This window comes from Hordeum vulgare, chromosome 7H, assembly GCF_904849725.1.
Source record: "Hordeum vulgare subsp. vulgare chromosome 7H, MorexV3_pseudomolecules_assembly, whole genome shotgun sequence".
NCBI lineage: Eukaryota > Viridiplantae > Streptophyta > Magnoliopsida > Poales > Poaceae > Hordeum > Hordeum vulgare.
This window is the reverse complement of record NC_058524.1, coordinates 39,864,723-39,876,829: the sequence shown is the minus strand read 5'-3', so window position 1 is coordinate 39,876,829 and position 12,107 is coordinate 39,864,723. Positions and strand designations below refer to the sequence as shown.

At 39.3% G+C, this 12,107-nt stretch overlaps 1 protein-coding gene and 2 pseudogenes across 1 annotated transcript; all 3 read right to left on the bottom strand.

Moving 5' to 3' along the window:
* Positions 1–1,484: 1,484 nt before the first annotated feature.
* On the bottom strand, positions 1,485–2,628 carry LOC123408175 (annotated as a pseudogene).
* A 2,520-nt stretch (positions 2,629–5,148) lies between these two features.
* Positions 5,149–6,660, bottom strand: LOC123410111 (probable indole-3-pyruvate monooxygenase YUCCA11). The gene is made up of 4 exons (XM_045102999.1): positions 6,049–6,660; positions 5,546–5,780; positions 5,323–5,452; positions 5,149–5,230 (listed from the first exon to the last, which is right to left on the bottom strand). Exons 1-4 carry the CDS (start codon positions 6,658–6,660, stop codon positions 5,149–5,151), a joined length of 1,059 nt encoding a protein of 352 aa, XP_044958934.1.
* A 1,938-nt stretch (positions 6,661–8,598) lies between these two features.
* Positions 8,599–9,944, bottom strand: LOC123408174 (annotated as a pseudogene).
* Positions 9,945–12,107: the final 2,163 nt, after the last annotated feature.

Here is a 12,107-nt window from a genome sequence, read left to right as displayed (position 1 = left end):
TTTACTATGATGCGGCTTTTAGCCATGTTGTAGTAAGAAAATGGCTACCCACAACTTGGACTAGCACCTTTTGGCACCCCTCGAGCAACTGTCCTAATGTGGCGAGCCTCCTTCACCACCACATTCAACCTAAATAAAAGCTTTATCGTGATGTCATTGCTACCATGAGATGAAGGGGTTGTCGACATGATTGAATTAAGCTTTGCCAAAGGGGATCCCCTCGGTGTGTTTGTGCATGAAAGACTCAATAACCACGAGTTATGCATGGAAGAACACAAGGATGGGAGGTCATATAGTGGAGATTTTGTCGATGGCTCGGGTGATGTTCTAGCGATGTTATTTCTCATCAGCCAATCTCTCCTTGTTGTCCTCAAACTTACTGCATGTGTTTTTCCTTTGAGGCTTGCCTTCGCGTATCTATGGGTTATGGACCTCCTCCCATTTGTCGAATCGTCATCATGATGAAGGGTTCATGGCTCAGCTGACGCCCGTGTGGGTTTTGCTCCTAGGTAACACAGAATCCAAGGCATGCACTAGATGCAATTGGTTGAACAGATAGGTATCCAAAACAGATAGGTATCCAAGAATTTGTCCGTCATTGTTGGGGCGTCGGAATAGGAACCCTGGTTTTGATTGTGTGCCCTCGGACGTGACGAGAAATAAAATGATACATATGCAAACAGAAAAAACATAACAGTTATTTCTTGTTTTCTTCATCGCGAGGCATGGCATGGGCGTAGGTGAGGAGGTTGTCATGTCCTTACAAATTTTAGTTTCGCCTCACAAGTAACACGGCAATAGATTTTATCACCTCAAAGGACTAGTCTTTTTGCATTTACCAAGTAGGTTTAAAGATAATGTTTGCTCTATTAATTTTGACCCCACCGACTGATGTACGGCTTTATTTTCTCCCAGTTTCACTGTGGTCGCCATGGATGATCAATTTGAAATCTGATTTATCCATTTTAGAACCAATATCAGGAGAAACCAAAAGGACAGAGAGAAAAGCCAATATGATATGCAAAAATTCGACGGTACAACCAAAGAGCAACTCCAAGAAACCTCAAACTCCTGATACTGAACCTTGTACCTCAATTCAACTTGACATTTCAAATCAGAAATAAGCATAGGCTGTATGATTTCCGACTAAAATCTCTCCTCTGGAACAGTGGTGGACAGTTCTCATAATCAAACCTCATAGCTAACAAATCCTCGTGGATCAGGGGTTGCTCATTGCAAATGTGAACCTTTGATCATGTCACAAAAGCAAAATCAATCACTTTCATCAGATGTCAAGTCATGTTATAGGCAAAGAAAGTTCAACTCGAGCAAAACATATAACATGTGTAAACATGGGACACGGTGTCAACCGTATCCCCTTGTGTGCACTGGTGGAGTTTTAGTTACAACATAGGTTCTCGGTGAACAAGTAATAACAGCAGGTGGCAGCAGCTTTCAGTAACGCCCTTTCTTGTGTACATATTGTAGTTAAGTAATAGGGCACATCACTCCCTTCTTCGGCTTTTGTGATGGTGGTGGCGATGGTGATGCTTGGATTTCTTCTTATCTTTCCACTCCTTTCTCTCTTTTTTCTCCGATTTCCTCTCCTTTTTATTTTCCTTCTTCCTGTGTGATTCCGAAGAGCTGGATGCCTTATTATCCAAAAATGTTTCCCTATGCCAAGAATCATCAGGAGACTTAGATCTGAGAAACAGTGGCCTCTCCGGACCTTGTACCCGTCGTTCCCATTTTTCTTCCAAACGTATATCGGGGCTAGGTTCTTTGTCTCGACAACGCGGTGAAGTCTTGAGGTATGGACCAGGTTCATCCATCCTAGAGCCAATGGCCCCTCTTCCTCGCTTTACCCTAACATAGCACCAAATTACATATTTTGTCAACAAAAATGAAAATATGTAACTGATGCAAATGTGCACAAGCTAAAAATAACACTCCCCTTGAAAAACATCACCTGATAGGATATGGCAATCTCAACAGAATAATGTGATACTACGACTATAATACTGCAGATAATTTGCATCGATAGTTTGTCATAAGCAGAGAAATTCTTAGTTATCTGGCAGGTGTCAATCAATATATTGCCCGCTTGTTCTATGAAGAAACTAGTAGACATTTGAACTAACCTTCAATGCAGAAACTTTTCAACTTCATCGTCCCCTAGACCAACATCCTGGTCTGAGTAAGAACTACTATAAGCAGTTCCTTCTTCAATCTTTGAGCTGGAACTCATATTTCTCGAGTCACCTTTGCGTTTCTCCCCTCTAGAGTCACCACGCTCTTTATTTCTTCTTTGCAGCCTAGACTCAAGTTCAAGTTCCTTCTCCCTGGCACGCCACATTTCCTCAACCTCCACAACACGGTTTGCTGCAGGGGAACAATCAAGTGTCAATTTAATAATAAAAATCAATTTCACGATATAATGAGCAATATGAGTTCATAAAAGGACGTGGGGTTTCTACTCCGAGCATATATGGTCACTATATCTGCACCACTGAATGTTATCTTGCAATCTACTCCGGTTCTTTTACCTGGGAAATACTGAGCGGTATTAAGGATGTCATATTCTGTGGGGCAGGGAAACGGCAGAGGTCCGTGGGGCGTGCGAGTCATTAATACTTCCGTTGGAGACTTTGGTGGTGAGCCACGGCTCGTAACGTTTGCTTTAATCTAGTTCATGGAACAGAAAAACAGTTTTCTAGTTAGTAGGGATGGAGAGAGTTCCTCAACTTTTCACATATTTGAGGAATATATGATCAAAATTACTTATGAGAATTTTTCGAGATTTTTTGGTATGACAGAATAGTAGGTTGCTTCAAAAACTAGGATGAGGTGGGATAGAATGGACCCACGAGTGACATATCAACATAGTTAGAACATGTTACGACATTATTATAATCGTCATAAAAGTTATCACGATCTCATTTTATGCGGTTACGACGTTTTTGACTCACATCGTCGTAATTTATATGTAGATTTGATCCCATCAAACGGCTTACGACAATCTCGGATGAAATCGTCATATATTTATGACGAATTCATCAACGACATCTTAAAGAACTCATGTATGAGCATATTTCTTGTAGTGTGTGACGCCTGGCGTGCTCCTACGCCTCATCACCGTTGTGTTCCATTGTACACATGTGTATTGCGTTCAAGCTCAGCGAGTAGGAGCGAGCTCCCTGGGCCCCTTCTGGTACAGAGCAGGTATCCTATCTCGTCTCTATCTGATTTGGACTAATTTTTTATGTGAGTAGAAAGAAATTATATTTTTTTTGTAATTATTAATGCATGAAATTGGCTTCATAGCAAATTTCAATCTCCTCAGTTTTCCCCAAACCGGGCTGCTTATGCAAAAAACAATGAAGAAACAAAAATCCTCCTATATGATAGTGTTACTCTGTGCAACTTGTTAAGCATAGATGACCTGTTGAATATAAAAGTTTATCAATCCAACTCTTACCATTTGCAATTGGATATCAAGCACTGCATGTTACATCAAATTGAGTAGCCTAGCGTTGAAAAAATTAAGATTTGACATACTAATTACTTGTGCATTACTACATGGAGTTCCTGTTTATGAATGTGGAGTTTTATCTTCTTTTCATCTCTTCACACTAGAAGAATTTCACCACCTTCCACTCAGAAGTGGGTAGGTAAAATATTTTCAGATTTCTTAACCTGTAGAATTTCTAATTAAGGGACTGAAAGTTAGCATGACATTATTTCACCTTTGTACTTGTACTTGAAATACCCTCTCTTACAGAAGTTGATGCACTTATTGGATACCTTAATAATTTACTATTTATGATACAGGGGCCATTATAACATGCTTACAAATTGCTTCAAGGGTTCTACAGATTTTCTTGGAGGCTTCAAATTGGTCAACATAGCTAGATACAACTGGATCTTTTTGCCATATATAGGCTTGCCTTGATTCTAGTGTTTCCATATGCATTTGCTTTTCGTTTCTTTTCTTGACAAATTCGAACTTCTTTTAGTTTCTAATTTTGTTATGCTACTTTCCTATCTCTTCCACTGTATCCCCAATTCTCACGCCGACAATGTAAAATGCTCATGCCAAAATACAAACGAATTCCAATGTGTAGTGAATTAATGTAAATCGAACGGTGTCTTTTGTTTTCTTTTCTTGTGCAATTTCCCCCATTATCTTACTAAAACGATGCTCATACTAACAGGTTATAGATTTGACCAATGGTAACTACAACTCCTCATGGGATGTTGACTTGCCAGTAATGATGGCTTGTCCTTCCATCATTCACATTGCATATATCATCTGAGAGTAGGAGTGACACTGATGTTAAGTTCCATTTGCTAACTGGCTCACTATCACGCTACCATGTAAAGTTCTTGTGATAATTCAAACATCGGGAAAAATGCACTATTTATGTTATTTGCGATACACTTAACATTCTCCACTAGCAGCCAAATCTCACTAACTTATGACCATATATAACATTCCTCCAGATTACGAAGTACTCCCTCCATCCAGAAATACTTGTCTGGGAAATATTTCCGGACGAGGTGATTATTATGGTGTTACCAAAGTATTTTTAAGCAGTTGCTTGCAGCAAGGAAGAACTGGGAGCAGCCTTTGTTAAAGATTTATAATATGCCCGCTAGGTCATGTAGGTACATAGGTTCATGACTAATACCATTCTACGACTCAATAGCACTACATTAAGTACCTATAATCCATGTAGTGAACAATGCAGTAATCTGGGACTGATGTGATTACCTCCTCGTGCGATCGTAGGTTGTTGGGGTAAACATGCCACGGGAGCTTTTGGTATAGATATATAATACAGTACTAAGTGCATGCTTTTTGCATATATAAATTCAGGTAAAAAATACAATAGACAAATAAAAGTTAAACAAAAGCAACAAAGCTCTTTGGACAATAAGAGTACACAACTCTTCATTATAGTATAACAGTACAACTTATCCATGCTACATATGAACCTTCCATAAACAAAAATCAATCAAGTAGGACACTTGCCCTAGTAAACTACATGTAGAAGATGATTTAGCTCGACATGGAGCCTATCATAGATTTGATGACATTGGCGATATTCTTGGCATCTGCTGCAATACCAGCCAATCCTCTCCTCGCTAACCCAGCACAGTAGAGGCCATTTTCACCTTCCAATGATTTGGATATTCTTTGATGGGCAATCCATTGTCATTTAACATGCTCTCACCATTCTGGATTCAAAAATAACATAGAGCTTGTTAGTTGATTTAACAATCATTACACCAGGAAAACAAACCCAAACACATTCAAACATCAAAAGTATTACCTTGAGCCATATATTTGTCGTGCTTTTGTATCCAGTTGCAAATACAATCATGTCAAAGGAGATTTTTTTACCGCATTTAAATTCAACTATGTTGCCAAAGATCTTATTAGTGCACCCTTGAACCTATAAGAGGTAGATGAATTATTGATAATTTGGCATATCAAAGCAAAATAGACTACACATTTATATCATTTCAAGGATCTACTCACTTCTATTATGCCTTTTTTTGATTAAACCAACAGTCCCAACATCAATCACTGCGGATCTGCCAGTTTTTGACTTTAGGGCCATTGGACCCATTTTTGGCCTTGTGATGCCATGCCTCGATAGATCTCCAAATATGAAATTTGCAGCCATCACAAGGATATTATCCACTAGATTTAGTGGAAGACGGTGAGCAAGTGTCATACCCAACCGAATTAGTTCCTTCGTCATTACATGGATCTGCAAACACAAAACATGTCACACCTCTTATGAAGCATGCATGATAAAATAAAATTTCATAGAATTATGTTCTTTCAAGAGTTCTTTTTTTGTCTTGTACTCCCTTCAGTTGTATAGTTATTTGTGTGAGACATAAAACAGTCCATCCTTCAATTATATGAAATACTTTCTATTAATAATAACACAGACAAATTGCATCCCTTCAGTTGGAACTATAACAGGAATTGTGTCCCTATACCCAACGAAAATATATAATGCATGTACATACCTGGCTTCGTATAACAATGGAAGTATTAGCACCATGGGTCGCAAGGTCATAAGCAATTTCCATCCCGGAGTTGCCAGATCCAACGACCAATACATTCTTGCCAGAGTAGCTCTTTCCTGACTTGTAGCTTGAGGAGTGGATGATTTCACCAGAAAAACGTTCGAGTCCAGGGATCGTTGGAATATTCTCTGCACTATTCTCACCACTTGCCACAACGAGAAACTTTGCCGTGCACTTGATTGTTGTGCACTTTGCCATGTCTTTTGCAACAATGGACCAACATTTTTTATCATTGTCATATGTGGATGACTCCACGCTAGTGTGATACTTCGGGCGAATATTGAAACGCTCAACATTGTCATCCAAGTACTTCACAAACAAGGCTTTTGGTATGTATGTTGGTGCATCTACTGGGTACGACATGTGTGGCAACTCACAGAACTCCTTTGCAAGATGCAGCTTGAGGCGATCATACGCACGGTTGCGCCAAAGTGACATGCTACAGCTCTCACGCTCGAGGATAACATAGGGAATTGACAATTGGCTAAGGCATGCTGCTATTGAGAGGCGTGCTGGTCCAGCACCAACAATCAACACTACAACATTCTCCATTTCAAACACAAGAGTTGAAAAGTTGTGGGATAGGCGTGGTGGTAGCAGACTGGAGTGTTTGTTTGATTGCTCGATGAATCTTTGGATGATATCCACATATGGGGTCATATATATACTACTATGTTTCATGTTCCAATCTCTAGTTGGATTAAGGGATGGAAAAGGTAAATATTTATTGACGACTTATCTTGATGTGTACATGTATTCATTCTAAAATTTGAACTGCTATTGGTGTGAAAGTTGTCTGTATACGGAATAGGAAAGAAACAAAGTTTTGATCGATTGTTGTTACGGCAAACTTATCAATCGGCTTTGGATATGTTTAGATTAAAGATCTTTCATGTTTCTTTCCTTTCCCATCGTCATCAATGAAAATTTTATCGGTCTAATGTTCAAGTGTTTATTTCTTCTCATAGTATAAGGACGAGTCAGAGTTCTCCACGCAAAATTATAAGCAAACCTTATTTCATTTCTCTAAGGTTATGAAAAAACATATATTTTAATACCAAGAATTTGAGATGTTGAAATTCTCGCAATTTCTACATGCATGGAAGCCTTTTTTATCATAGAATCTAGACATACTTATTTCATAGAGAGTGTACAAAGTTTATGTAGAGGGACAAGAGCCAAAGAGGGGGGGACTACCTTCTTCCTTTCCTTTACTACGATGCGGCTTTTAGCCATGTTGTAGTAAGCAAATGGCTACCCACAACTTGGACTAGCACCTTTTGGCACCCCTCGAGCAACTGTCCTAATGTGGCGAGCCTCCTTCACCACCACATTCAACCTAAATAAAAGCATTATCGTGATGTCATTGTTATCATGAGATCAAGGGGTTGTCGACATGATTGAATTAAGCTTTGACAAAGGGGATCCCCTCGGTGTGTTTGTGCATGAGAGACTCAATAACCACGAGTTATGCATGGAAGAACCCAAGGATGGGAGGTCATATAGTAGAGATTTTGTCGATGGCTCGCGTGATGTTCTAGCGATGTTATTTCTCATCAGCCACTCTCTCCTTGTTGTCCTCAACCTTACTGCATGTGTTTTTCCTTTGAGGCTTGGCTTCGCATATCTATGGGTTATGGACCTCCTCCCATTTGTCGAGTCGTCATCATGAGGAAGGGTTCATGGCTCAGCTGACGCCCATGTGGGTTTTGCTCCTAGGTAACAAAGAATCCAAGGCATGCACTAGATGCAATTGGTTGAACAGATAGGTATCCAAAACAGATAGGTATCCAAGAATTTGTCCGTGATTGTTGGGGCGTCAGAATAGGAACCCTGGTTTTGATTGTGTGCCCTCGGACGTGACGAGAAATGAAAAGATACATGTGCAAACAGAAAAAACATAACAGTTATTTCTTGTTTTCTTCATCGTGAGGCATGGCATGGGCGTAGGTGAGGAGGTTGTCATGTCCTTACAAATTTTAGTTTCGCCTGACAAGTAACACGGCAATAGATTTTATCACCTCAAAGGACTAGTCTTTTTGCATTTACCAAGTAGGTTTAAAGATATTGGTTGCTATGTTAATTTTGACCCCACCGATTGATGTACTGCTTTATCTTCTCCCAGTTTCACAGTGGTCGCCATGGATGATCAATTTGAAATCTGATTTATCCATTTTAGAACCAATGTCACGAGAAACCAAAAGGACAGAGAGAAAAGCCAATATTATATGCACAAATTCGACGGTACAACCAAAGAGCAACTCCAAGAAACCTCAAACTCCTGATACTGAACCTTGTACCTCAATTCAACTTGACATTTGAAATCAGAAATAAGCATAGGCTGTATGATTTCCGACTAAAATCTCTCCTCTGGAACAGTGGTGGACAGTTCTCATAATCAAACCTCATAGCTAACAAATCCTCGTGGATCAGGGGTTGCTCATTGCAAATGTGAACCTTTGATCATGTCACAAAAGCAAAATCAATCACTTTCATCAGATGTCAAGTCATGTTATAGGCAAAGAAAGTTCAAATCGAGCAACACATATAACATGTTTAAACATGGGACACGGTGCCAACCGTATCCCCTTGTGTGCACTCGTGGAGTTTTAGTTACAACATAGGTTCCCAGTCAACAAGTAATAGCAGCAGCTGGCAGCAGCTTTCAGTAACACCCTTTCTTGTGTACATATTGTAGTTAAGTAATAGGGCACATCACTCCCTTCTTCGGCTTTTGTGATGGTGGTGGCGGTGGTGATGCTTGGATTTCTTCTTATCTTTCCTCTCCTTTCTCTCATTTTTCTCCGTTTTCCTCTACTTTTTATTTTCCTTCTTCCTGTGTGATTCAGAAGAGCTGGATACCTTATTATCCAAAACTGTTTCCCTATGCCAAGAATCATCAGGAGACTTAGATCTCAGAAACAGTGGCCTCTCCGGACCTCGTACCCGTCGTTCTCATTATTCTTCCAAACGTATATGGGGGCTAGGTTCTCTGTCTCGACAATGCGGTGAAGTCTTGAGGTATGGACCAGGTTCATCCATCCTAGAGCCAATGGCCCCTCTTCCTCGCTTTACCCTAACATAGCACCAAATTACATATTTTGTCAACAAAATGAAAATATGTAACTGATGCAAATGTGTGCAAGTTAAACATAACACTCCCCTTGAAAAACATCACCTGATAGGATATGGCAATCTCAACAGAATAATGTGATACTACGACTATAATATTGCAGATAACTTGCATCAATAGTTTGTCATAAGCAGAGAAATTCTTAGTTATCTGGCACGTGTCAATCAATATATTGCCCGCTTGTTCTATGAAGAAACTAGTAGACATTTAAACTAACCTTGAATGCAGAAACTTATCAACTTCATCGTCCCCTAGACCAACATCCTGGTCTGAGTAAGAACTACTATAAGCTGTTCCTTCTTCAATCTTTGAGCTGGAACTCATATTTCTCGAGTCACCTTTACGTTTATCCCCTCTAGAGTCACCATGCTCTTTATTTCTTATTTTCAGCCTAGACTCAAGTTCAAGTTCCTTCTCCCTGGCACGCCACATTTCATCAACCTCCACAACACGATTTGCTGCACGGGGACAATCAAGTGTCAATTTAATAATAAAATTCAATTTCACGATATAATGAGCAATATGAGTTCAAAAAAGACGTGGGGTTTCTACTCCGAGCATATATGGTCACTATATCTACACCACTGAATGTTGTCTCGCAATCTGCTCCAGTTCTTTTACCTGGGAAATACTGAGCGGTATTAAGGGTGTCATATTCTGTCGGGCAATGAAACGGCAGACGTCCGTGGGGCGTGCGAGTCATTGTTACTTCCGTTGGAGACTTTGGTGGTGAGGCACGGCTCGTAACGTTTGCTTTAATCTAGTTCATGGAACAGAAAAACAGTTTTCTGGTTAGTAGGGATGGAGAGAGTTCCTCAACTTTTCACACATTTGAGGAATATATGATCAAAATTATTTATGAGAATTTTTTGGAATGACAGAATAGTAGGTTGCTTCACAAACTAGGATGAGGTGGGATAGAATGGACCCACGAGTGACATATCAACATAGTTAGAACATGTTACGACATTATTATAATCATCATAAAAGTTATGACGATCTCATCTTATGCGGTTACAACGTTTTTTGACTCACATCATCGTAATTTATATGTAGATTTGATCCTCTCAAACGGCTTACGACAACCTCGGATGAAATCGTCATAGATTTATGACGAATTCATCAACGACATCTTAAAGAACTCATGTATGAGCATATTTCTTGTAGTGCGTGACGCCTGACGCGCTCCTACGTCTCATCACCGTTGTCTTCCTTTGTACACATGTGTATTGCGTTCAAGCTCAGCGATTAGGAGCGAGCTCCGTGGGCCCCTTCTGCTACACAGCAGGTATCCTCTCTCGTCTCTATCTGATTTGGACTAATTTTTTGTCCGAGTAGAAAGAAATTATATCTTTTTGTAATTATTAATGCACGAAATTGGCTTCGTAGCAAATTTCAATCTCGTCAGTTTTCCCCAAACCAGGCTGCTTATGCAAAAAACAATGAAGAAACAAAAATCCTCCTATATGATAGTGCTACTCTATGCAACTTGTTAAGCATAGATGACCTGTTGAATATAAATGTTTATCAATCCAACTCTTACCATTTGCAATTGGATATCAAGCACTGCATGTTACATCAAATTGAGTAGCCTAGCATTGAAAAAATTAAGATCTGACATACTAATTACTTGTGCACTACTACATGGAGTTTCTGTTTATGAATGTGGAGTTTTATCTTCTTTTCATCTCTTCACACTAGAAGAATTTCACCACCTTCCAGCGAGAAGTGGGTAGGTAAAATATTTTCAGATTTCTTAACCTGTAGAATTTCTATTTAAGGGACTGAAAGTTAGCACGATATTATTTCACCTTTGTACTTGTACTTGAAATACCCTCTCTTGCAAAAGTTGATGCTCCTATTGGATACCTTAATGATTTACTATTTATGATACACGGGCCATTATAAAATGCTTACAAATTGCTTCAAGGGTTCTACAGATTTTCTTGGAGGCTTCAAATTGGTCAACATAGCTAGATACAACTGGATTTTTTTGCCATATATAGGCTTCCCTTGATTCTAGTGTTTCCATATGCATTTGCTTTTAGTTTCTTTTCTTGACAAATTCGAACTTCTTTTAGTTTCTAATTTTGTTACGCTACTTTTCTATCTCTTCCACTGTATCCCCAATTCTCACGCCGACAATGTAAAATGCTCATGCCAAAATACAAACGAATTCCAATGTGTAGTGAATTAATGTATATCGAACGGTGTATTTTGTTTTCTTCTATTGTGCAATTTCCCCCATTATCTTACTAAAACGATGCTCATACTAACAGGTTATAGATTTGACCAATGGTAACTACAACTCCTCATGGGATGTTGACTTGCCAGTAATGATGGCTTGTCCTTCCATCATTCACATTGCATAAATCATCTGAGAGTAGCAATGACACTGATATTAAGTTCCATTTGCTAACTGGATCACTATCACGCTACCATGTAAAGTTCTTGTGATAATTCAAACATCGGGATAAATGCACTATTCATGTTATTTGCGATACACTTAACATTCTACACTAGCAGCCAAATCTCACTAACTTTTGACCATATATAACATTCCTCCAGATTACGTAGTACTCCCTCCATCCATAAAAACTTGTGTGGGAAATATTTCCGGACGAGGTGAGTATTATGGTGTTACCAAAGTATTTTTAAGCAGTTGCTTGCAGCAAGGAACAACTGGGAGCAGCCTTTGTTAAAGATTTATAATATGCCCGCTAGGTCATGTAGGTACATAGGTTCATGACTAATACCATTCTAGGACTCAATAGCACTACAGTAAGTACCTATAATCGATGTAGTGAACAATGCAGCAATCTGGGCCTGATGTGATTACCTCCTCGTGCGATCGTAGGTTGTTGGG